Raw genomic sequence first — 27,931 nt, forward strand, 5'->3', positions numbered from 1 at the left:
GGTAGAGGGAGTTGTCTCGCATAAAAGTTTCCTACGTCGATGAAATCACTTTTACAATCTCTATCTCTATCTTGATGTCTATGAAAGTCAGTGTGCTGTAAGGATCAATAGTAATTCCAGGATGAGACAGGTTAACCACCCCCAGATAGAGAGGTGATGGTTTCTGGAGTACATGTTGATTACATATTTCTTTGGTCCATGTAAAGGCTAGAATTTCTTTTTGTTTGACTACATGTGTTTGTAATGGCTTATGCTTTTCTTAATTTTTCATTGGAGTAGGGAAGGGACATTAGAAGAGTGATTTTAGAACTGAAAATAAAATAAAGTTGATTCATGAAAAGATAATCAGTGTGTTATGATGGATAGGATGTTGACCTTAGAGTTACCACTGTTATACTTAACTTCTGGCACATATTAGCTTTGTAACCAAAGAGGAGTTAATTAACTTCTTTGTATCTCAGGTAACTTTTTTTTACTTACTTTTCTTTCTCTATCTTTTCTTTTTTTGCTTTTTGGAGGAAGAGCAGGCAGGACAATTGGGGTTATGTGACTTGCCCAAGGTCACATAGCTAGTACTAAGTTGTAAGTGTTAAGTGTCTGAGGCAAGATTTGATCTCAGGTCCTCCTGACTCCAGGGCTGGTGCTCTATTCACTGTACCACCTGCCACTCCATCAGGTAAATTTCTAATATTCTAAGTTATAGATGAGTTGATGATTTTATCCTTTGAGAAAAAATATGTTTACCACTGACTATATCCCATAGTGAAGAAAACAAAAGCCTAGATTAAGAAAAGAACAACAGAAAACAACAAGCATTTATTAAGCTATTTGTCAGACACTAGTGACACAAGTGCAAGGAATGAGCAATCACTACTGGTATAGAATTTACATTTCAACAGAAGGGACAAGTCCAAGTATAAATAAATATAGCATGAATGTAAAGTAGATAAATTACAGCACAGTTAAATACAAAGTATTTTGGCAAGAAGCACTCTACCATGTGGAAGAATCAAGAAAGTCTCAAGACTGAAGATGGTGCTTGAACTGCATCTTAAAGGAAGAGGGATATCATGAGAAGAAGATAAGGGGTGAGGATATTCCAGGCATATAGGAAAGTCACTACAAATGCACTGAGAAATGTAGCAAAGTGTGATGAATGAAAAACAGAGAGAAAGCCAGTTTGGGTAGGTCACACAGTGAGAGAGAAGGAACAATGCCCAGTGAGACTATAAAGGTAGAATGAGGAAAGGTTGTGTAGTGTTTTAAACAGAGGGATTTATGTTTTATCTTAAAGGCAATAAGAAGACACTGGAGTTGACTGAGTAGTGGAGTCCCATGGTCAGATCAGCACTTAAGGAAAATTACTTTAGAAGTAGCTTCTAGGGTAAACTGGTGTAAGAGATACTTGAGACAGCAGGAGTCTGTTGAAATGATCTAGGAAATAGAGGATGAAGATCTGAATGAAGGAGGCAATTGTATGCATGGAGAGGAGGCAAGATAGAAAGGATAATATAAAGTTTAAATGGTAAGATGTATATAAGGTAGATTTGTTTTCTTTTTAAGATACTAGTTCTCAGGATCTATGGCTATAAACAATCTACTAGTTCCCAGGATTTCACATCATAAACAATCTCACTGAGCTTGCATATCATTATATAACCAAGATAATGTAAATATTTGAGTTAAGTTGTAAACAGCACACTGCTCCTACACTATGCTCAATCACCATAATATTGCTAATGTAATGTAAACTTATGAGGCTATTGCTGGCAAATTACCTTCTTTGTGTGCTACTCTATAAATCAAATGAGCACTTGTCAATAAGTGTGGATTTGCAGATTTGTGGAATGCACAAGATGGAATGCTATGCCTGCCTTGACTAGCCACCAGCAAAGCCTGGAAGGAATGTGCTTGACTTGACTGGTCCACATCAAAATTTAGGGGGATTTGTGTGCTTGTCTCCATTGGCTCACATCAAGACTTAGGGGATACTGTAGGGGTTGGAGCTCCAACTTTTACTGTCATTGACCGCTGTGAGAGGAGTAATTAGGGGATGCTGTAGGAATTCATGCTCCCATTATCAGCAACTCCCTTGAGAAGAATAGATTAACCCATTATCATGTTTCTGTTTGGTGCCCTTCTGGTTGCCCAGATCGAAAGTGATCCTACTAGAGACTAGAGCCCCAAAGCTCCTGTGTTAAACAAGATTTAGCAAGTTGCTAAATATATGCAGTGAGGAAAAGTGAGCATTCTAGAATACTGCTTCTGAGGTTGCAAATATGGGGGAAAAGATGATATCTTTTAAAGAAACAGGAAAAATTGGAAGAAGAATAGATTTTGGAGGAAAAAAAATAAATTCAATTTTGAACATGTTGAACTGAAACTGTCTCCAGGACATCTATTCTGAAATATAAAAAGGCAATAATTGTTGATGTGAGAATGGAGCTGGATATATATGCATATGTGTTAGAGTACAAAGACACATATACACATGCATATATGCATGCATACATATAAATTGTCTACTCATTTGATGTAGGCATATATACAAATTGAGAGGCACTGCAGTATTTTGGTGATACCACCTCTGCCACAATAGAAAAGTTCCTTAGCCTTTCAGTATCTCAATTTTTTAGTAGAGAAAATGAGAAGGGCAATATTGACTAATTTATAAGGTTTTTGTGAATAAAGAGCTTTGCAAAATTTAAGTGTCAGGGAAATATAATTATTATAAACAAAATTATTCACATACCAATGTATAAATAAGGGGAAAACTTTAGCATTTGACTTTTCAAACAAAATATGTATTAGCATAACAATGGATTATATTTAAAAGATATTTTCATAATTCATCAAAATCCTCTCATCTGATGAATCAGGATCAAAAATCAAAGTGTGAATGTTACTTTTTGCCCATAATGATAGTAATGAGACTAGTTAGTTCTACTCTCATAGGACCATGGTTTTGTATTTGGGAAAGATCTTAGATATCATTTGGTTCAATAACCTCATTTTACAGATGAAGAAATTGAGGCTCAGGGAAGTTAAATGGTTCACCCAAAGTCATGGAGATATTAAAGTACTGGGGCCTTAATTGAACTGGGATAACAAAAGCATGCATGAAGAGCTAGAAAGCAGCTCTCATGGTATGATGTCCAAATCTATGAAGAAACAGGAACATAGAGATTGTGCCCTGACCAAGATCATCAGATTATATTTAGTAGAAGTTAACTATGAACCCAGATCCTCAGACTCCAAATCCAGTGCTCTCTCCTCTTTCATGCTGTCTCCCAATCTATTCCATACTACTAGTTCATATGATAACTTCTCTTAATTCAATATGCCAAACATTCCCATCATTTGCCCTCCTATCTCTCTCTCCACTGTCTTGGGTAGCATGATGCAAATTCTTTGTATATTTTCTCCTTCAAACAGAAGCCCATGGAATCAGCATCTTGCCTGTTCTCCCTCACCAATCTTAACCATCAGCACCACTAAAAATAGCAACACTAGGTCTGAAGCTACAGCAAGCTAACCCTGAAGACTCTTCAGGAGCAAACTGCCAATGAAGCATGCAGCTGCTTGGTGCTTTTGAAGGAGATGGCCATATGGTGCAAGATAGTTTGGGCTTTTAAGAAATCTTTCTGCTGCCATTTAATTTCCTAATGTGTCTAAATAGTTTTTTAAATGCCTTTTAAATATAAACTTATATTTTGCATTATATTTTTTATATTTTCCTTTATATTTTGCTACCTACTTTTCTCCAAGACTGTCTCTCCTCTTGCCCAATAAAGAAATTTAAAATGTATCATCATTAATCTGATAATGGGAGACACATAATCACATACATGGAAAACACTGGAGTTACTTATTAGCTTTGTGAAGACTGTGGCTGAGTGGCAAAGAGATCACAGAATGCAAGTGTTCTGATGAAGGAACTACCACTATTAGTTTTATCAAGCTTGTGTGTTTGTATATTTATCTATGCTCATAGTCTGTCTGAATGGTTTTATTGCTAACAAAATGTAAGGGAAGAAAACAAACAAAACAATAAAAAACCACAAACCTTCTTAAACTCCAAGATTTCAGGGATTACATACACCATGGCATTAGCTACCTAAAATTTTCCTTCCTTAATTGTCATTTTTTTTTCCTGGCTAAAACTTGCTGACATTCAGAACTTTATGTCTGTCTCTATAAGTTTGTGTTGACCAAATATTTTGGTTTTCCCTCTAATGCCTTATTTTCCAGTCATACTTTCTTTGATTATCAAGACAACTAAAGAAAAGCAGGGAAGTTCAAATAGAATATAAAATCTTTGAGAATATGAGTCACTTCTTGAACTTTTTTTTATTCTTCTCAGCGCCTAACACTATTTATGGCACAATATAAACATATGTATGATATCTACTAACTGATTTATTTTAGCATGAAATATTCTGTCAATTTCTCAAGGATTCATTTTTCCCTTAGGAAATAAAATACAATTATATATATATGTATGTATACATATATATACATATATATATATATATTTAAAGCATAAGATTCCTCCAGAACTATCTCTTAGGGGGGTTCAGCAAGTTCTTATTTTATGCTTTAGATCAACAGAATATTTTATTTCAGAATAACCTAAATGCAGGAGAGGCAATTGTCTCTGAATACAGATATTGGAGCTATGGTGATATAAAAAGGCCAATGAAGTCAGAACATAAGTGACTAGAAGTGGATTAAACACAAAGGTTTATACTTCATCATCTTAAGTGATTTCTTCTAACAAACCATCTTTGCATGATTTTTCATAGAACATTCTTTTGTTATATTGGTTTGTTTGCTTTTTAAGAAATATATGACAGAATCATGAATTGCCATTTTGAATTGCTCATTTGGGATTTTCCTTCACATTTCAGAAAGAGAAAAAATTTCAGTCATTAAAAGCACAGTCAACTGGGATGTAAACATAGGACAAGATAATCAGCCAGAAAGTAGGATTATAAGAAACATGGCCTAATAGTATATTAAACTTAATAAAATTTTAAAAAGAAACCTTTTTATAGGACAGATAAGCAAACATTTATTCATATAACTCTTGAATTGTTTTTTTTTTTTTTTGCTTTTTGGAGGGTAATTGGGGTTGTGACTTGCCCAAGGTCACAAGGCTGTTTTTTTTGTGTGTGTGTGTTAAGTGTCTGAGGCCGGATTTGAACTCAGGTCCTCCTGACTCCAGGGCCAGTGCTCTATTCACTGCATCACCTAGCCGCCCCCAACTATTGAATCCTTAGAGAGACAAGAACTGTATTTCATGTATTAAAAAAACAATGAAATTGCCAAACTGATTTGTATAAATTCCAGAGTTCTCACATTTCTCATTGTATAGATTAACATTCCCAATTCTATTTTGGAATATGTGAAAGCGAACTGGTACATTCTTATTCTGTGAATAGAAAATGTAGCATACAGTAATATACAACAGAATACTAAGGAGTGAATATAAGATGTTACTATGTAATAATCTCTCATTAATTATTGAACAAAGGGTGCCTATTAAGGTAGGCAGCGATACCATCATCACTTTAAGAAGTATTGGTAGGACTGAACAGCTGTGGGGGGAGGGAAGTGGAACAACAAACAAAGAAGCAATCCATAACTAAAAATATGTAGGATTAAATAACTAAGAAACCACATAAATTTGAAGATTTGTAAACACATATTCTTCTTTTCCAATAACAAAACTATTACTGTTGAATAAATTTTAAAATGATTTTTCCCTGAGCAGTGCCTTGGTAGAACTTCAAATTCAGATTTTTTATTATAGAAATAAAATGTTGATCATAGACTATGTTCATCACTTTAATGTCAACTGATTAAGAGAAAAGACAACTTTAATTCAAGTCTATTTCATTTACTACTAGTTCAAGAAAAAAAACTAAACCTACTTTAAGTTGCTCTATGTTAAAATATAAATATTATAGTATTGCAATTATAGATTACTTTGTAAATCACTCATTACAATCAATTTTTGGAAATGATGATAAGAGGAAAAACTTCTTAAAATGACTATTTATTGAAGGGTTTGAATGAAAAAATCTGAAAGACACTACTACTTAATGAATCAGTAAATTAGAGTGTTTAGATGAGTGAAAATATAGAGAGCAGATGGAAAATCTATACAAATTATCACATTTCCTGGTTTAATTTTTTGGGGGAAGAGGGTGTCATACTGGCTCAAGTATTTCAAGAAAGAAGTCAGTTTTATTGAATTTGTAGATAAGTAATAGAAAAATGGTTCAGATAAGAGGATCAAAGTAAAAGTAAACAAAGAGATGAAAATGGGAGAAGGGTACATGGAAGTGATTATGTGATATGATTGAAAAGTTCAAAGGAATCTAGGTAGAGAATTAGAGAAAATGAACACTGATGGAAACACTGAAGAAAACATAGAAAAGGGCAAAATGATTGGGTAGTAATCTGCACACAGAACTATAAAAAAGTAGGGGAAGTTATGTGTTTGGGGAAGTGAGATGAATGAATGAGTTATGGTCAAGAGATAGCAGAAAGCACAGAGACTGGGCTCAGAAGGAATAATGAAAGATTCAAAGTGAGGAAAACAGAGCAGCAATGTAAATGTGGTAATCCACATGACATTTAACCTTCTGTAGGTATTAAATAACAAAATCAAAAGTTCAGTACCTTTGCTTTATCTCTCATTGATCCTTTCCCCAGGATAGACATTTTAGCACCTGTCTCTTCCTGTAGCCTCTTCAAGGAGTTTCCTCTTGGTCCGAGCAATTTCCCCACAAAATTGAACTAGGAAACAAAATCAATAAAATGTCTGTTTTAGGATGGAGTAAAGAGACAATGTGCAATAAGAATAATAAAAAAAAAACACAAAACTCCACAGCATTGTGAAGACACTTATTTTGGCAGAGAGGTTATATTGACTCTTTCAGGTCTCTGAGGTCTATTCAGTAAAATACTTATTCCTGAGAATTAAATGATAACCCTTGTCATATGATGGATCAAACTTTTATAACAAAATGATCAATTTCTTTCTCAATGGGAGAGATGGATATTTATGTATCATAAGTTAAAATATTTAAGGCAAAATGAAATTATAAAAATATGGAGCATATTTAAATGATATTTTAGTTTTGATCACAATAGATTTATAAGATACTAATAATATGCCAAAACTTAAAGCTAACAATTTAAATAAATTTTATAGTGCACAGAAAAGCAAATGAAAACAATAATAAGTTCTTGTAGACTAACTTCATTTTTAACAAGTTTCCTTAACAGGTCAATTTAGACACAATTTTTGACAGAATTTCTAAGTCAGGACCATGCAATAGATATAGTTTACCTGCATTTTGCCAGGTCAATTGAGAAAGTCCATAATAGATAGCTATAAGGATATCTATCATGAAATCCTTGTGGGTAAAATTTAGAGGGAGTGGATAGTACAGCCAGGCACATTATGGAACTGTCTGAATGACTAGAGTGAAAGAAGATCAAATAATGACCCTCTTTCAACTTAAAGAACATTTTCTAGTGTGATAACCCAGGGATCTCTCTTTGGCTCTATTCCAGTGAACATTTTCGTCAGTGATTTAGAAAACACATGACAATATTCTCAGATTTATAAATTATATAGAATTTAAAATGATAGCTAAATGTGGAAAAGAGCCAGGATTAAATGAAAAAAAAAACTATCAGTAGAATAACTGTAACAATGACTCATATTTAAATGGATTTTAAAACTTACAAAGTGGGGGGGCAAGATGGTTGAGTCGAAGCAGTAAATTCCATGAGCTCCCCCCACAACTACCTCTAATACCTGTAAAATTTGATTCTAAACAGATTTTAGAGCTACAGAACACACAAATTGACAGAGAAAAACAAATCTCCCACTGAAGGCATCCTGGCAGGCTTACAGGGAGGGTCTATCACAGCACTCTGGTAGCAGAGGGCAGTCCTGGCAAGCCACATGGTTCTGGCCCTAGGGCAGTGCTGAGCAGCTACCAGACTTCAGGAGAGTGAATCACAAGCAACTGTGGCAGATTCCAGACTTCTCAACCCATAAATGCCAAAGAGAGAGTAAAAGGTCAGTAGAGAACTCTGTTTGAACCAGATGACCTAAGAGCATGGTCTGACCACTGTCCCCAGGGTGAGAGGTGACAGAGGCATGGGGCTGTAGCCATTGCCCAAGGCTGCCTCCAGAACTCCTGGCCTGCAGTAGGGTGACCAAGAAACAATTCAGAAGGGTAAGCACTCTTGCATTAGCCTGCTTGAATCTGGGTTGTGATCCTGGGTGGTGGTGCTGGGGTGAGAAACAGCAGTGTGCTAGTGTGGTGTCTGTAGAGATGGTGCCCTCCTCAGACCTCTGACAACATTTGTAAAAACCCCAGCCATTTGGGACATAGTGCTCTCCATTCTGGAAGCAGAGTTCTATCATGGCAAAGAGCTCAAACGTCAAGTAATTGGCTGGCTATATGAGCAAGCAGAAGTGCCATCAGCCCATATAATCCTTTTTTGGGGACAAAAAGGATCAAAGTATGGAATGGGAGGAATACAACAAAGTCAGAACTCCTGCATCAAAAGCTGACAAGAAAAATATAAACTGGTTACAGGCCATGGAGTAGCTCAAGAAGGATTTTGAAAATCAAGTAAGAGAAGTGGAGGAAAAATTCAGAAGAGAAATGAGAATGATACAAGAAAATTATGAAAAGTAAGGCAACAGCCTGCTAAAGGAGACCCCAAAACACTGAAGAAAATAACACCTTAAAAAATAGACTAACTCAAATGGCAAAAGAGGCCCAAAAAGCCAATAAGTAGAAGAATGCCTTAAAAAGCCAAATTTGCCAGATGGAAAAGGAATTTCAAAAACTCACTGAAGAGAATCGTTCCTTCAAAATTAGATTGGAGCAAGTAGAAGCTAATGACTTCATGAGAAATCAGGATAATATAAAACAGATCCAAACAAAAGAAAAAATAGAAGGCAATATAAAATATCTCATTGGAAAAACTACTGATCTGGAAAATAGATCCAGGAGAAATAATTTTAAAATTATTTGACTACCTGAAAGCCATGATCCAAAAATGAGCCTAGAAATCATGCTTCAAGAAATTCTCAAGGAAAATTGCCCTGATATTCTAGAACCAGAGGGAAAAATAGAAATTTAAAGAATTCACCGATCACCTCTTGAAAAAGATCCCCAAAAGAAAACTCCTAGGAATATTATAGCCAAATTCCAGAGTTCCCAGGTCAAGGAGAAAATATTACAAGCAGCCAGGAAGAAACAATTTGAGTATTGTGGAAACATAATCAGTATAACCAAGATCTAGCAGCTTCTACATTAGGGGATGAAGGGCTTGGGATATGATATTCCAGAGATCAAAGGAGCTAGAACTAAAACCAAGAATCACCTGCTCAGCAAAACTGAGTAGAATGCTACTGGCAAAAAATATGATCATTCAATGAAATAGAGGACTTTCAAGCATTCTTGAGAAAAAGAGCTGAACAGAAAACTTGACTTTAAAATATGAGAAGCAAGAGAAGCATGAGAAGGTAAACAGGGAAAAGAAATCATGAGGAACTTATCAAAGTTGAAGTATTTACATTCCTATATGGAAAAATGATAATTGTAACTCATGAAACTTTTCTCAGTATGAGGATAGTTAAAGGGTATATATGTGTATATATACACATATACATACATACATTTATATGTTTATATAGGAGGGTGTATGTGTGTATAAATACATATATGACTGTGTGTATATATGTGTACAGGTGTACATGGACAGATGGCGCAGTATTAGTTAAATAGGAAGTGATTATATCTAAAAAATAAAATTAAGACATGAGAGAGGAATATAATGAGAGGAGATTGGGAGAGGTAGAATAGGTTAAATTATCTCATTATAAAAGAGGGGAAAGAAAACTGTTACAATAGAGGGGAAGAACAGGAAGGTAAAAAGGAATGGGTCAACCTTACTCTCATTGAATTTGGCTTAAGGAGGGAATAACATACACACTCAATTGGGCATCTTAACCTACAGTAAAGGAAGGGGATAAGAGTGAAGATGATAAAAGGGAGGGCAGAATTGGGGGGAGGGTAGTTACAAGCACAGACTTTTGAAAAGGGACAGGGTCAAAATAGAATGTTTGGGGATGGGATAGGATGGAGGGAAATATAGTTAGTATTTCACAATATATCTACTATGGAAATATTTTTCATAACTACACATGTACAATTTCTATTTCATCACTTTTTTTCCCAGTAGAGGTAGGTGATGAGGGAAGAAGGGAAAGAATCTGGAAATCAAAGTTTTAAAAACAAGTGTTAAAAAATTGGTTCTCTTCTCACATGCAACTGGGAAAAATAAGATATGCAGGCACTGGGCATAGAAATCCATCCTGCCCTACTAGAAAGTCAGAAAGGGCATGGGAGTATGTTAAAGAGAGCATGTTGGGGGAAGGGGTATTCAGTAGGATTGCTATTTAGGGGTGGGGGAAAGACTGAGAGAAAATCTGTAACTCAAAATCTCATGGAAATGAATGTTGAAAACTAAAAATAAACAAATTTTTAAAAGTTACAAAACAGTTTGTTCAAACATTCCAGTATAAAGATATCTATATGTATATCTATGTATCAGTAGTATTTCCTTGTTGAGTTATAGAAATGAGAAAACAAAAGACAAGAGGTTACTGATGTGTCACTTGTAAAAAAATTAGTAAATATCAGATTCAGAATTTGAACTCGTTTCTCTTAACTCCAAGTCTAGTGATGGATGACTGAAGTACTAGAGTTGGTTTAGTAAATTGCAAAAGTAAAATATATTGAAAGACAGGCTAGCCAACAAGTTTATGTAAAATAACCAGAGGGATTTTACAAACCCTGTTCATAAAGAGTTTTCATTCTTTCTTTACCAAGATGGAAATATTTCAAATATGGATCTAATAATTAATTTTTTATCTGCCATACAAGGATTAGTCTAGTTAAATTTATGGGGACTAGGTTTTTTTCTTTTTGGTATCATCAACAGTTTGCCACAGGATGATGAGTTTTTCTACCATAGTAAATCACAAAGATGGTCTAATAAAGCATACAAGGATCTTTGTTGGTAAAGGGATGGGCTATACTACTGAAATTAAGTTCTTCAAAGTCATAAAAAATGCAATTTGTTGCTTTTTCATATCCTGCTAGCCTGGTTATTTTTATGCACCTTAGAAAGTTTGATCCTATGGAATCCAAAGGGATATCGTGAATAATTGATTAAATAGATTTTTTGTCATCACTCCTGTAAAAAGTTGGTGATGAGTCATCTGGTCAGGAACATTATCTTCCATTTTCATATATTTGTGTGTTTTTAAAATTTGATTGGTCATAGCTTGACTTACAACTCTCTTTCAAGAACAGAACCCAGTTTAGAATTGTCTAGACCCAAGATGGACAAGGAATAATATTCATTCCCAATTTATATTTCAATCTCATTAGCATTTAAGCACAAATCTTCATTTTGGAACCTAAACAATCAGATCAAACATGAAACTCTGCATAGCACTACCAGCATTTTTATTTTAAAGAAAAACATGCCCTTGCTTTTATTTTTCTCTTTTTGCTTGAAGACATAACTTCTCTTGGAATTTTTCAGACAAGTAAAGTTGACGATTACTATGTCATATTCCCACAGCAAGAGTCTTTCCTCGACTCTTTATAACATTAAAAATGAATAATAGGTGCTCCAAATAGTTTTCTAGTTATTAATGAAACTTTATACCTTTTATTTACTACTGCTTAAAATACTCAGTCTCATTCATTTTTTCTTTATTAGCACTTACAAATACATTTTTTGTAGCTATATTAACAACCTAGTGATCAAATTACCAATGAGATGAATCTGCTTTCCCACTTCACTTTGAGCAGCCAATATCCCTGAACCATGCAGATATATTGATGACTGCAGCACTGTTTTCCACAATAATAACTCAAATGTGTTTTAAAAATGTGTTTATCTTCATATTCTCACCTACTAGGCATTGATCTTTCTTTTTCATTCTTCAATTTAAAGAACATATTTTCAGGATTTTTTCTCATTTGTTTTAATTCACAATTGAAAAAATTATTTTTTCTTTTGACTGCTGAAATTTTTCACCTTATGTAATTTTTTAAAGTTATTTTCTCCTCCAATAAATTCCTTATATGGACAGATAAATTCATTTCTTTCAAATATTTATCAAGACCTTCTATATAGATTGCTTAAAAAAGGAAAATATTTTTAAGTCTGATATGGTAGTGCTAAAGAAGGAGAGAGGTAGGTTATGGCAAAACTTTACACAAAGGGATCAAAAAAGTGAACTTTCAAGAAGGAATAATACACATGATCTTTCAACCAACTCCTTCACTTTAATGAATCCAAGACCTGTTTCAGAGAGACAGCATGGAATAATGGAAAGAAAATTGGTCTCCAAATCAGGAAGACCTGAATTCAAGCCTCATTACCCACATAGCAAACCAATGTGACACTGGGCAGGCAATTACATTTCTCAGTGCTCCAACCAACTCCAAAAGATTATAAATTACAGAGCAGGTGCTGTCTTTTCTTAGTTGGGAAAATTTCTCATCTATAAGCTCTCTTTTTACTCACTACCTGTTGGACCTTAGGAAAGTCATTAAACTTTCAATGCCTGACTCTAGTCTCTAAAACTATAAAGAATGGGAGAGTTGCAGATCTGCATTGAGAGGGAATTCTCTGTTCCAAGATTTGAAGATAGCAAAGAAAACATAGATACTCACCTCCACAAGCTCTAACTTCTACCCTGTAATTTTACATGTACCCATTAAATAACATTTAAGGATCTGTTTACGAGTTCTGCATTATCATGGAACAATATAGCTTAATAGAAATTGCTCAGGACTTGGAGTCGGAGATCTGGGTTGAAATTCTGACTTTTCTACTTAAATTCGTGACTTCAGCTCAATGTTTGATCTTTTATTGAATCTTTCTTTGGCATCATTTTCCTGTTATATGACGTGAAGAATTTGGACAAAGTAATTTCTATGACCATTTTCAGTTCTTAATAGGAGATCCTAGCTTAATCATCATCACAGATCATGGCTCTAGGACCTACTCCTTTGAAAATTAACTTTTTTCTCCTAATTCTGCATATAAGACATTAGTATGTGCTTCACAATCTCCCAAAACTTATATTTTCACTAATAACCTTGAACAAATCAAATAAATAAAGATGAGCATGTTATTGAGAATGCCAATTTTTTTTTAAAGTGGCCTTTCCTCTGTCAAAGTCACCAATGTGACTTTGAATTGTGATGACTATCTGCCTTAGAAGTTTTAGTATATCCAAATGATTTTTGGTGGAGTATGTCAAAGAGATAAATTTTACTTGTGATCATACTTTCAATCCAAAGAGTAACTCTTGTGTATTTAAATTTTTTCTTGATGAGCTTGGAGTATCTACTGAGAAAACAAAATAAATAATCAGATAGTCAATGACAAGTCAACCAAGAAAAATTCCTAATTTGCTGATGATAGAGGAAAATTAGGTGTGGTCTTTGCCCAACTAAGTCAATCTTAATTTTGTCTAGTTTGTGGATTATCTACAGACAAAGTTAGCTTTCCTTTGTCAACTAGTAAATTTCAAGACATTTTCTCATTATTAGATAGTTTATACTCAAAGGACCTAAACTAATTGTATAATAGGCCTAAAGGAAATTATAACTGGAAGGCAAATCCCCAAAGTTAAACCCTATATATTACAAAGCAGTTACTTATATTTAGAAGTACTTGATTTCAATTATCTATATCACTTTTTTCATATTATTTATATCAATAATAGATAATTTCATCTTAGAAGTTATTTTATTCAATTTTTGTATCTTTATAAATAAAACTGATCTGTCTATACAGAGAAAAATAAATAAAGAATGTCTATTTTCTAGGTTATGATATGACATTAGATAGGCAATCTATAGAACTTATTCATTGGTACATACATATTGGACAGAAACTGCAGATAATGAACTGGGTTCAGAATTAAATAGAATATGTTGTACAGGCTGAATCCCTCCTTTTGAGGGGGGAGGATTGGGAGGTGAGTGGAAGAATTTATATAATCTTTATAGTGCCTTTAGTTTCTCCTTCCAAAAAGGTACATCTTTTCAACATTCCATCCAATCAAATAAACATATATTAATTTCCTATTTGTTCATCTCCTCATCCACAAAATAAGATTTAATGAGCAACTCCTATAAATAAATCATTAGGCTAGGCACTATGAAGGGAAAAATATCACTGAATCTCAGCTCCAAAAGATGGGGTAGCTGTAAAAAAAATAATAATAAGAAAAGGTAAATGGTGAAAGTGAAATAAATAAATGAGGGAATTTACAAAGTACCAAATATTTTCTATGTACAAAGCACTATGCTCAGTTCTGGGGATATAAATAGCAGAGTAAGATAGTTCTTACTCTCAAGGAGTTCACATTTTAGCAGGGAAGAGTACATATACATGAAAAATTTCACATAAAAGTCAAAAGGAAAGTTCCCATAGTCCTTAGGGTGCAGCAGCAAGGAATTCTCAAGGACTTGACTCAAACTAGAATTCTAAACTTCTTTTGTTCCTTCCACATTTGAACTGAATAATTTTGGACTATTGTTATTATTAATTATTATTTTAATACAGCCTTAATGATCATTGTTGATTGTCTCAGTCAATCAATTTTTCTTGACCATATCAAAGAGATCCATACTCTGAAGATATAAGGAAGTTTAAACCATCTTGTTTTCATGCTTAAAACTTCATTTTATCCCTTGATTGCTTTATTAACTAAATGTGGAGGTTGAAATCAACCTTTACATACATAGAATTACTTCAATGTGTAATTTTCTTTTTTTAATTAATTAATTTTAATTTTTAACATTCACTTTTATAAGATTTTGAGTTCTAAATTTTCCTCCTCCCTTCCTTTCCTCTTCCCAAGAGAGCATGCAACCTGATATAGGCTATACATATGCAAAGAAATGAAATAGATTACCACATTAGTGATGTTGTGAAAGAAGAATCAGAACAGAAGGGAAAACCACAAGAAAGAAAAAGAAAACAGTATGCTTCAATCTGCATTCAGACTTTATACTTCTTTTTCTGCATGTAGATACTATTTTCCCTTATGAGTCTTTTGGAATTGCCTTTGATCATTGTATCGCTGAGAAAAGCTAAGGGTCTCAGAGTTGGTCTTCACACAATGTTGCTATTTCTATGTAAAATGTTCTCCTTGTTCTACTCACTTTTCTCAGCATAAGATCATGTAAGTCTTTACAGGTTTTTTTCTGAAATCCACCTGCTCATCATTTTTTTTTTTTATGGAGCAATAGTATTCCATTATATAAATATAGCACAACTTATTCAGCCATTCCCCATTGAAGGGCATCCCCTTTATTTAGAATTCTTTGGCAGTACAAAACAAACTGCTGTAAAAATTTTTGTACATGTGAGTCCTTTTCCATTTTTTATGTTCTCTTTCAGTATACAGACCTAGAAGTGGTATTGCGGAATCGAAGAATATGCACAGTTTTATAGACTTTTGGGAACAGCTACAAATTCTCCCCAGAATGATGAGATCAGTTCACAACTCCACGAACATTGAATTAGTGTTCCATTTTTCCTACATCTTCTCCAACATTTATCATTTTCCAATTTTGTCATATTAGCCAATCTGGTGTGAGGTGGTATGTCAGAGCTGTTCTAATTTACCTTTCTCTATTCAATAGTCATTTAGAGCGTTTTTTCATATGACTATATATAGCTTTCATTTCTTCCTCTGAAAACTGCCTCTTCATGTCCTTTGGACATTTATCAATTGGAGAATAACTTTTATTCTTATAAACTTGACTCAGTCCTTTATATTGTTTAGAAATGAGGCCTTTGGGGTGGCCAGGTAGCACAGCAAGTAAGAGCAGGGGCTCCAGTGTTGAGAAGACCTGGAGATCGAATCCCGGGCTCGGACACTTAGCACCCACCCAGAAACACCTGGCCGTGTAACCTTGAGCAAGTTACTTAACCCCAATTGCTTAGGGGCGGCCAGGTGGTTCAGCGAGTAAGAGCACTGGCTCCAGTGTTGGGACAATCTAGAGATCGAATCCCGGGCTCAGACACTCAGCACCACACCCAGAAATAACTGGCCGTGTAACCTTGAGTAAGTTACTTAACCCCGATTGCTTAAAAATTAAAAATTAAAAAAAAAAAGAAAGAAACGAGGCCTTTATCAGAGACACTGGCTATAAAAATCATTTCCCAGCTTTTTGCTTCCCTTCTAATTTTGGTTACATTGGCTTTGTTTGTTCTAAAACTTCAATTTAATATAATCAAAATCATCCATTTTGCATTTCATAATGTTCTCTATCTCTTGTTTGGTGATAAGTTATTTCACCCTTCATAGATCTGACAAGTAAACTACCCCTTGCTCTCCTAATTTGTTTACATTATCACACTTTATATCTAAATCATGTACCCTTTTTGACCTTCTCTTGTTATATGGTGTAAGATATATGTCTATGCCTAGTTTCTGTCATTGTTTTCCAGTTTTCACAGAAGTTTTTGTCAAATAGTTCTTATCCTAGAAGCTAGAGTCTTTATGTTTATCAAAGAGTAGATGACAATAGTAATTGACTATAGTATAGTATCTTTTGTACCTAACCTATTCCACTGATCCACCAGTCTTTTGTTTAGCCAGTACTAAGCTGTTTTGATGATTGCTACTTTATAATACAGTTTTAAATCTGCTATGGCTAGGCCACTTTTTCTTGCATTTCTTTTCATTAATTTCCTTGTCAATGGGTAATTTTAAAAGCTTTCCTGTTTCTTTGTTTCCTTACAGCTTTCCTACTGTTGTGTTCTGATCCTTAAAAATGTTTCCATGATCTTGTTTTATTAATTATCTTTCATTTTTTTCAAGGAAACCAACACATAGCCATCTTTCCATCTAATCTTGCCTATATTAAAAAAAGAAAACCAAATTTGTAATAAATATTCATAATCACCCAAAACATATTTCCACATCAGTCATGTAATGCCTAAACTCATTCTTTACTTGAAGTCCATCATAATCACCCAAAACATATTTCCACATCAGTCATGTAATGCCTAAACTCATTCTTTACTTGAAGTCCATCACGTTTCTGTCAGGATATGGGCAGCCATACTATATCATTAGTCCTCTGGAACTTGTGTGATCATTGTACTGAAGAGAGGTCTTAAGACTTATAAGATGTTTTTATTTATCATTTTGTATTTCTCATATTAATTTTTAGCACTGTTCACTTTGATCTGCCTCACTTCATAAAATTATTCTTAATTTGATTTAAAACCCAAAATTTCATAATTTCTTATGGTGTAATATTCTTCAATTATAATCATATGATATTTACTGTTCAGTCGTTTCCTATATGATTAGGAAGTGTTTTAATTTTCAGTTCCTTGATATATCAAAAAGCAGTGCTTTAAATACATTTTTAAAATATGCATCTTTTTACTCTCTCGTATCTGTTTGATATTTAAGTTGAGCACTGGAATCACTGAGTCAAAAGGTAAATACAGTTTAATAACATTGTGGGCACACATCCAAATTGCTTTCCAAAATGGCTTAGAGTGATATTTTGTGAAAGACTTTTAATGTCATCCTAAAGAATTTATGCCTTATTTAGTGAGTCATAAGGGGCCAGTGAAGTATTTTAAAAAATGGAGTTGTGTGATACAAATGATGTTTAGAACAAAATAAAAATTGGTTGTTGGCAGGGGGATCATAGCAGAGAGAGAGAGAGTGGAAGCAAAGAGCCAACCAGATAGATGTAGTTTACAACAGTACTTGATTTAGATATTACCGTCTAGAACTCTAGAGTGAGTAATGGTTAGAGAAGAACAGGAAAGATTGTGTGGGGATTAACAAGATTTGATAATGCAAAATATGAAGTAAAAGTACTTGAAGTGTACAATAGTACTAAAAATATTGGAATATTGTTCAGAAAACTTTAGTATAATTGATAAGTCAAAATGCATTAGAGGCTAAGAACAATTATTTGAATTACCTTGAAAATTTATTTTCATGGGCGGAGTCAAGATGGCAAAGTAGAAGCGGGACCTCCGAGTGGCTCCAGCTTCTACCTTCACCAATCAATGTTAAAAGGGGATTCTAATCAAACTCTGGATCTGCAGAACCCACAAAATGACACAGAAAAGCTAACCTCCTGCTGAGGACAGCCTGGCAGGCTGGCAGGAATCAGCCAGCACAGTACTATGGGAGCCGAGCCCAGGCCCATGTGAGCCAAAGATTTTACCCCCAGGAGGGCAGGCCTGACCAGCCACTAGCTGGAGGGACTCCAGATCAGCAGCAGCTGTGGCGATTTCCAGAATTATCAACACATAGATTCAAAGGACAAAATGAGAGGTCAGTGCAATCTGGATTTGGGACCCAGTAAGTGGGAGTGTGTTGGCTTTTGCCCCCATGGCGAGAAGCAAGGAACTGCTGAGACTCCCAGCACAGCCAGCCAGCACCATGTGGCAGCTTCAGCTCCTGGCCTGCAGAGTGTAGGGGGACCAAGCAACCAGTCTGAGGGGTTATCACTCTTGCTTTAACCTGATTGTATCTGGATTGCAGTCTAGGGTGGAGGTCCTGGAGTGTGGGTCCAGCTTGTCAGAGCATGTGGAGCCCTCAGAGAGGGCACCAAACTAATACCTCTGGCAGCTGAGAAAACCCTAGCATTTGGGGCAAAAGCTCCCTTGTCTGGTGGCAGAGTCCTACTGTGGCAAAAAGCCCAGGGGTCAAGTAACTGAGGGGCGACATGACCAGGCAAAGGAAGCAAAGCAGACAGAAGATTCCAACATTACACTCCTATTTTGGAGATACAAAGGAGCAAAGCATGGAACAGGAGGAAGACAGTGAAGTCAGAACTCCTGCACCATAAGCTTCAAAGGAAAATATGGTTACAAGCCATAGGAGACCTTAAGAAACAGATACGAGAAGTCGAGGAAAAATTGGGAAGAGAAATGAGAACAATGCAAGAAAATTACAAAATGAGAGTAAACAGGCTGACTGAGGAAAATGGCACCTTAAAAAACAGACTAACTCAAATGGCAAAAGAAGCTCAAAAAGGCAAAGAGGAAAAGAATGCCTTAAAAAGCCAAATTTGCCAGATAGAAAAAGAATATCAAAAGCTCAATGAGGAGAATCATGGCTTCAGAATTATACTGGCAAATGGAAGCTAATGACTTTATGAGAAATCAAGATGCTGTTAAACAGATCCAAACAAATGAAAGAATAGAAGGCAATGTAAAATATCTCATGGAAAAAAAAACCACTGGCCTGGAAAATAGATCCAGGAGAGATAATCTAAAAATTATGGGACTACCTGAAAGCCATGATCAAAGTAAGAAGCTAGAAATTATCCTCCAGGAAGTTCTCAAAGAAAACTGCCCTGATGTTTTAGAAGCAGAAGGAAAAATAGAGGTTGAAAGAATCTACCGATTACCTCCTGAAAAAGATCCCCAAAAGAAAACTCCTAGGAATATTCTAGCCAGGTTCTGGAATTCCCAGGTTAAGGAGAGAATATTACAAGCAGCCAGGAAGAAACAATTTGAATCTTGTGGAAACACAGTCAGGATAACCCAGGATCTGGCAGCTTCTACACTGAGGGGTCGAAGGGTTGGAATATGATATTCTGGAGGGTAAAGGAGCTGGGATTTAACAAAGAGTCACCTACCCAGCAAAACTGAGTATTATGTTTCAGGGGAAAGTATGGTCATTCAGTGGAATATAGGAATTTCAAGCATTCTCACTGAAAAAAACAGAGTTGAACAGAAAATTTGACATTCAGATACAAGAAGCAAGAGAAACATGAGAAGGTAACAGGGAAAAGAAATCATAAGGAACTTATCAAAGCTGAATTATTAACATTCCTACATGGAAAAATAATAATTGTAAATTATGAAACTTTTCTCAGTAGTTGAAGGGACTAGAAATATATATGAACATATATGAGGGTATATGGCCATATGAATACATATGTGAATGTGTGTATATATGTTTACAGGTTTGAATAGGTACAGGGCACAGGACCAATTTAACAGGAAGGGATGATACTTAAAAGGTGAAATTAAGAGGTGAGAGAGGACTATAATGAGAAGAGATGGGGAGAGACAGAATGGGGTAAACTATCTCATACAGAAGAGGCAAGAGGAAATGATTAGAATGGAGGGGAAGAATAGGAAGGCAAACGGGAATGGGTCAACCTTATTCCCATTGAATATGGCTTGAGGAGGGAATGAAATACACACTAAATAGGGTATCTCACCCTCCAGGAGAGTGGGGGGGGGGAAGGAAGTTGGAAGCACCCACTTTTGGAAAGGGATGGCATGAAAGTAGAAAATAGAACAAGGGTGAGGTGGGATAGGAGGGAGGAAAATATAGTCAGTCTTTTATAATATATCTACTATGTTATTTTTTTTTCATTAGCCACACATGTACATCCTATACTGAACTGCTTATCTTCTCAGTAAGGGTGGGTGAAAAGGGAGGAAGGGAATCAATCTGGAATTCAAAGTTTTAAAATCCATTGTTCAAATATGTATGTATGTATGTATGTATATGTATATGTGTGTATATATATATAAATATACTATTATCAATACTATTTTACATGTAAAAAATTGGGAAATAAGGTATACAGGCACTGTGGCATAGAGATCCACTGTAAAAGTCAAAAGGGGTATGGGAGACAATATGGGAGACAGTAGATCGGAGGAGGGGATATTCTGTGGGACTGCTATTTTGGGGGGGTGGGTAGGGGAAAAACGGAGAGAAAATTTGTAACTGAAATTCTGGTGGAAATGAATGATGTAAATCAGAGGTTAATAAAACATTTGAAAAAAAAGGAGGAAATGGCAAACCTCTCCAGTATCTTTGCCAAGAAAACTTAAAGTGGGGTCACAAAGTAAGACACCACTGAAATTACTGAACAGCAACAAATATATCTGGAAGGAAAGCTGGTTGTTAAACATTTATTAGCATATCCCTAGCATAGGTAGAATAGTACAGATTCCAATTTTCTGGCTAGGCTGGCTCTGAGAGTTTCCAATCTATCAGTCTTTACATCCATCTATATAATATGAAAGTAGGAAATAGGAAATACATAACTAATTTTGCCCTTTCTTTGCAGAGCCAGTGAATTTTGAAAATGTCTTGAATTTAACAGAAAAAAAAGAGGTAGAAAACATTTCCACATACAAAGCAGAACATAAAAAGAGGAATATATGTGAAACTATGAGCCTCTGTTATGAACTTGCTTTTAAAATAAAATATTTATAATAACATAAAGAAAATTTATTTTCATAATGTAAATCTTATTTAAATTACCTTATCTATAAATGACAAAAGTTGTTACCAAATTCTAACATAAATGACTTACAAGGAAATAATTTCAATCTTCACAATTATTTAGACTGTGAAAGATATTTGTCTAAAGTCACTGACCATTTGTTTCCTGCAATTCTGAAGTTATGTAAAATATACATTCATTATAGAGCTAAACGTTTTCCATGCTAGGAAAAAAAGGTAACTTTTTAATATCTTCAGATTACCTGCATATACAATTTTCTAGGTCGGTGAAGATTTTTAAAAGTCCACTAGGATTTTTTTAATGTTGTATACACATCTTTGTGAGATACTGTAACTTCCATAGCTTAAATTTATTATAAGTTCTTTATGAAGCAGTATTTTTATAATGGAATTAACCCATATACTATACCTGTTGCTCCTTTATTGCTTATAATTCAAAACATTTTCTATATGATTATGCAAAAGCTATAACTTAAAAGAATTATAATATGGACTGCTGTTGGAATATTCAAATAATTTGAGTCTATCAGAGAAACCCCTTAGACTCATTTCTGTGCCCAAGGGCCCTGATGTCTGCTATTTGAGGATTTTTCCAGTAGATGGAACTATTTCCCCACAAACAGACCAGAAGAGAAGGTAGTCTTGGTTCTTCAAGAAAGACTATAAAAAAGTTCAACTGAAAATTTAATTACATGAATTATGAAAAATAACTGTATATAACAAGAAGAATCAGAAAATTAAGAATAGAGTATAAGAAAATGTTAAGTATATTGGTGCTATAAGGCAGGGATAGGATTTGGAAAGACAGTTGTAACTCATGTGTCTTAACTACAATTTCATGAGAAAGATCACCACATAACTGAATAAATCATAGGAGAAAGGACATAGGAATTTCAAATATTCAACTATATAATCCTATGTTGGGGCACTTGCTTTAATATCAACTCTGATAAATCACCGGGCAGCATGGCTAAGTGGTTAGAAAGCTAGATTTGGAGTGAGGAAGAACTGACTTCAAGTATCACCACTCTATGAAGTGATTTTAGCATCCTGAGAAAGTCACTTAATCCCTTTCTGTTATAGACAATTCACTAACACAATGAATTGCAGAGATGGTATTGGCCAGACTTTATAGAAGAAGGATAATTAGCTAGAAATTCTCTATATCAATGAAATAAAAAGACTAGACTCTATATAGTTATGACAATTTAGACAAAAATTAAAATGACAATAATAATAATAGTATTACATATCAATATTTTAATTGACATTATATAATATATGTTATCTTTGGTACATAAAAGAGAAGATATCATTTTAAATCATATATTCTTTTGTATTTTAACATTTAAAAAGAATTAAGTTCTGCAACACAGGTAACACATATAATCTTATCTGAGCCTCACAATAACACACACAATAACAGTGTTTGCCATTGTCATCCTTTTTATAGATTAGAAGACTGAAGTTAAGTTATTTATTTGCTCATTAAGGTTCATGTAGCTAGTTTTAAAAATTTGAATACAGGTCCTCCTAAAGACTTACTTTAAATCTTAATACTCTTATAGAAATAGTCATTTTTTTCTATCAGACTGACCTATTTTGGGACTTTTACAACATTATGCCTGCATGACCTTGGGAAAATCTTACCTCCCTTGACTTCACTGGTCCTTGTCTTTGAATCAGAATACTCCACTCTCCTTCTCTATTGTCCTTTCTAGGGTTGCAAGAGATTTCTTTTGGGACTTCTGCCTTAGTTGAGGGTATTATGGATTAACAAGGTGTAATGTTAATGAGATTTAAGATCTTCCCCACCCATTAATAGGCCTCATGTGGAGTCCATTTAAAGGAAACTAGCTTAGGGGAGGCTTGCTTGTAGGAATCCTTTCACACCTTTTGTTAATTTCTAATTAGATCCCATGTCACTGGGCTTGTGATGCCCTCTTACTCTAAAAAGGGTATATATACTCTGAGGTTAGCATTTTGCTTTGGGGCTTATTCTTTGGAAGTTATTTTTGTGATCTTACCAGATGAGACTCTGGGTAGCCATTAAAGAGCCCCCTTCTTCCTCTGCCTCCTGGCTTTGAAAAATCTAGACATTGGTGCTTCTCTCTCTGGTAACCATGTATATATTGCCTTGGCCAGACAGTTGGATCTCTCTGTTGATCTGTGCTAATTTCTCAGACAGTTAGAAGCCCTGAGTGTTGGTCTTTATTTCTCTGCTTGTATTTTCTCTGTTTGTATTTTCTCTGAAGTTCAGGGTGCTGATTTTTCCCCCTGAACTAATGACTGTAATTAAAAAATTGTTGACCCTTTAAACAGCTATCTTTCCTAGTAAAGCATTTCTAAGAACCTGTGCTAGTAGCCATCTTGAGCATGCCCCTGTGGTTGCTGCTACACAAGTATAGTTCGGGTCCTCTCTCATTGCCATGGGTCTTGTATGAGTGATGTACAAAGTTCTGATGATCTGTATGTACTAGTAAGTGTCTGCTTTGTAGGATTCTTAACATAATCATGGTCAATTGCCATTCAAAGAACTTTAATGCAAGTAGGAGAGTTGATTTTATGTGAAAAGGGCAACATATCTGTCCAAAAGTACACAAAAGGCCAGTTATACAGAGTATTGAAGAGATCAAGAACCTGTCCCTAAGTGGAGGAGAACCAAAATGGTGGAGTACTAAAATGATTAAGAAATGTATCGTAAGGGAGAATTGTGGCTTGAGTATACACTAATAAAAGGCATAATTTTATGAAATTCTGTTTGAAAGTAATAGTAATAAGTATTATGGAATTGAATTGAAAAGGACCTTTTGTTTATATATTCCAAACCTTTCATGGTTAGGAGAAATTTATCCAAAAAAGTGACATACGCAGGAAAAAAAGAGAACTGGCATTAAAAACCAGATCTTTTGACTCAAAATTCAGAATTCTTTCTACTAGGTATCTCTATGTGTATACATTAATTTGCCTAGATTCAATAATAAATTAGAGCGCAGTTTTAAGCAAACAAATACCTATGCACTTTTAGTGTTTTCTGTTTTCCAATTATACTACATCCCAATTGTTTTCATGCCAAACCAGTTCTAATTAGGCTTATTCTACATTTTCAAACTAATTTCATTCTTTCTCTAATTGTTGTAGGTATGTATATTCAGACTTAGTCCTAAACAATTTTATCAGCAGGCTCAGCGACTTAGATAAGTTTATGATTGAAAGCATCGAAGGTAAGTATGAAGCTGCTCAGATGTTTTTGACTTATCCAACTTATGCTTAGTAAGCATGGCTCTAGGTGAGCATGTTCAATCCTAGTTGTTGTTCAGTTGTTTCAGTCATTGCTGACTGTGATCTCATTTAGGGTTATTTTGGCAAAGATACTGGAGTGATTTGCCATATCCTTCTCCAGCTCATTTTATAAATGAGGAAACAAAGGGAAACAGAGGAAAACAGGTTTAAGTGACTTGTCTAGAGTCAAAAAGCTAGTAAGTGTGGGGCCACAATTAAACTCAGGAAGATGAGTCTTCATGACTCCAGTCCCAGCACTCTATCCATTTTGTGTATTAATGTGCCAAATCATGTTTTCTCTGGCTTTGTTAATTCCAATTAAATCTGAAATCCACAGACATTAAAATAAAGACTGTTTACTACTTTAATCTCAAAATTTCCCATCTGCCCACTCCCCCAACAAGAATATTTTTACATGAGAATGAAGTATCCATTCTTAGGTTTTTGCTTCAAATAGCTCATATTTTTCTTAAACAATGGGAAACTTTGTAAAGGTTAAAGTTTGTAAAAAATAAACTTTGACCTAATGACCCCCAAAGTTTGACCTTTTCCCTCTAAATATAATCTATTTTTAAACATACAGAATGTATCACACAATTTTAAAACAATTAAACAATAGCTTTCCCCACATTATGCCATAACTTAGACTTTTCAATTTCAAGTTTCTTCTTAGTAAAAAACTGCACACCCAGCTGTGTTTTCAGTTTGTTAAATATCTTGAACTAATTTTAAAATGTTTCACCCACATGTGTTTCAAAGAAAATTAAATTTCATATATGTCAGCTTCATTTAAGCATAAATCAATGAAAGGTTGTTTTGTAATAGCTGTTTTATATTCAAGAAAGCTTTTGAGCAATTTTAATCAGTCTTTTTCTAAAAACAGATGCTCATATTTTGCCAAGAGTAAAATGAACCAAAGAATATATTTAGGGGAATTCTAAAGGTAGCAAAGCACACTTCCTGGAAAAAAGCAAGCACATAGCAGAACTTCAGGTCATTCCAAATTGAGCAGAAACAATTAAGATGTATTTTTGGTATAGCTAATTCTAAACTTTAGCAAATAATGGACAAAAGTGAACTTAAAAAAAACAAGTTGGCAACAATTGAGTTCTAAATTTCAGATACCATTAAGTCAAGAGAAGTGGTAAAAGCAAAATTTAAGATTTTATAGCTATAAGGTACAACTTAATGATGTGGTTGTTTTTTTTTTTTTTTGCCAAAAACCGTTATCACAGACAATATAACACTAATGTGCATTCAGCATTTACCCTGCCTCTAGACAGCCACATGAAAAAAAAAATAAGTTTTTTTTTCCTAATTAGTTTAAAGATATCATGACATTTACTTATTTGTGAATATAATGTATACTCTTAGTAGAATCTAAATTCTTTAAAGGAAAGGATTGTTTTGTGTTTATTTTTGCATCATAGAATCATATATTTTTTGATATGAAAGGAAGATCAGAGACTATACAGTGTCCAAGAATCATATGATAAACAACCCTCTCTACAGCATAATTGACAAGTGTTTATTTGCCCATTGTTTAAAGACTCTATGGATGATCTAGGGGGCAGAGTCAAGATGGCAGAGTGGAAGCAGGTCCTCCCCATGGCTCCCAGCTCCACCTTCCCCAATTCATGCAAAAGGGTAGTCTAAAAAAACTTTGGAGCTACAGAACCCACAAATTGACACAGAGAACCTAACCTCCTGCTGAGGACAGCCTGGCAGGCCGGCAGGTATCATCCAGCACAGCGCTCTGGGAGCCGAGCCCATCTCCACGCTGAAGTTTTAGACCCAGGGTGGGCCTGACCAGCAGCCAGCCAGAGGGACTCCAGATCAGCAGCAGCTGTGGTCATTTCCATATTTATCAACACATAGATGTGAAGGACAAAGTGAGAGGTCAATGGAGTATGGACTTTGGGACCCAGTAGTTCGGAGTGCCTCGGCTTTTGCCCCTGGGGCGAGAAGCCGCTGAGGGCACATGGCACCTTCAGCTCTTGGCCTGCAGAGTGTAGGGGGACCAAGAGACCAGTCTGAGGGGTAATCACTCTTGCTTTAACCTGCTGCTCTTGTTTTAAATTGATTGGATCTGGATTGCGGTCTAGGGTGGAGGTTCTGGGGTATGTGTCCAGCTTTCCAGAGTGTGTGGAGGCTTCAGCAAGGTCTTCCTCAGAAACTGAGAAAGCTCCAGCATATGGGACAGAAGCTCCACTGTCTGGTAGCAGAGTCCTACTGTGGCAAAAAGCACAAAAGTCAAGTAATTGAGTGGCAACAAGCTGAGGCAAAGGAAACAAAGTAAACAGAAGAACCCAACATTAGACTCCTATTTTGGGGACAAACAGGCAAAGTATGGAACAGGAGGAAGACAGTGAAGTCAGAACTCCTGCCTCAAAAACATCAAAGGAAAATAGGAGCTGGTTACAGGCCATAGAAGCAAACAGACCTTAAGAAGCAAATAAGAGAAGTGGACAAAAAATTGGGAAGATAAATGAGAACGATGCTAGAAAATTATAAAATGAGAGTCAACAGCCTGACTGAGGAAAATAACACCTTAAAAAACAGACTAACTAAAATGGCAAAAGAAGCTCAAAAAGGCAATGAGAAGAAAAATGCCTTAAAAAGCTGAATTTGCCAGATGGAAAAAGAATCTCAAAAGCTCACTGAGGAGAATCATTCCTTCAGAATTAGATTAGAGCAAATGGATGCTAATGACTTTATGAGAAATCAAGATGCTATTAAACAGATCCAAACAAATGAAAGAATAGAAGATAATGTGAAATATCTCATGGGAAAAACCACTGACCTGGAAAATAGATCCAGGAGAGATAAGCTAAAAATTATTGGAGTACCTGACAGCCATATTCAAAGAAAGAATCTAGAAATCATTCTCCAAGAAATTTTCAAGGAAAACTGCCCTGATGTTTTAGAACTAGTGAGCAAAATGAGGTTGAAAGAATCCACCAATCACTTCCTGAAAAAGATCCCCCCCCAAAAAACTCCTAAGAATATTACATCCAGGTTCTGAAATTCCCAGATTAAGGAGAGAATATTACAAGCAGCCAGGAAGAAAAAGTTTGAATCTTGTAGAAACACAATCAGGATAATCCAGGATCTGGCAGCTTCTGCCCTGAGGGATCAAAGGGCTTGGAATATGATATTCAGGAGGTCAAAGGAGCTGGGATTAAAACCAAGAATCACCTACCCAGCAAAACTGAGTATCATGTTTCAGGGGAAAATATG

At 35.1% G+C, this 27,931-nt stretch overlaps 1 protein-coding gene across 4 annotated transcripts in view; it reads right to left on the reverse strand.

The window, feature by feature from the left end:
• Window positions 1-27,931, reverse strand: part of KHDRBS2 (KH RNA binding domain containing, signal transduction associated 2) — an 890,357-nt gene that overhangs the window by 592,153 nt on the left and 270,273 nt on the right. For all 4 annotated transcript variants that reach the window (XR_011164972.1, XM_069070694.1, XM_069070693.1 and 1 more), the window contains one exon: window positions 6,691-6,807. Coding sequence is in view for 3 of the 4 variants with exons in the window: in XM_069070694.1 (XP_068926795.1) it covers window positions 6,691-6,807 (117 nt within the window). In the remaining variant the exon portion in view is untranslated. The remainder of the gene's footprint in view (window positions 1-6,690; window positions 6,808-27,931) is intronic.

This window comes from Petaurus breviceps, unplaced genomic scaffold, assembly GCF_028583685.1.
Source record: "Petaurus breviceps papuanus isolate PSGF00001 unplaced genomic scaffold, PetGlider_PUasm1.0 90822, whole genome shotgun sequence".
NCBI lineage: Eukaryota > Metazoa > Chordata > Mammalia > Diprotodontia > Petauridae > Petaurus > Petaurus breviceps.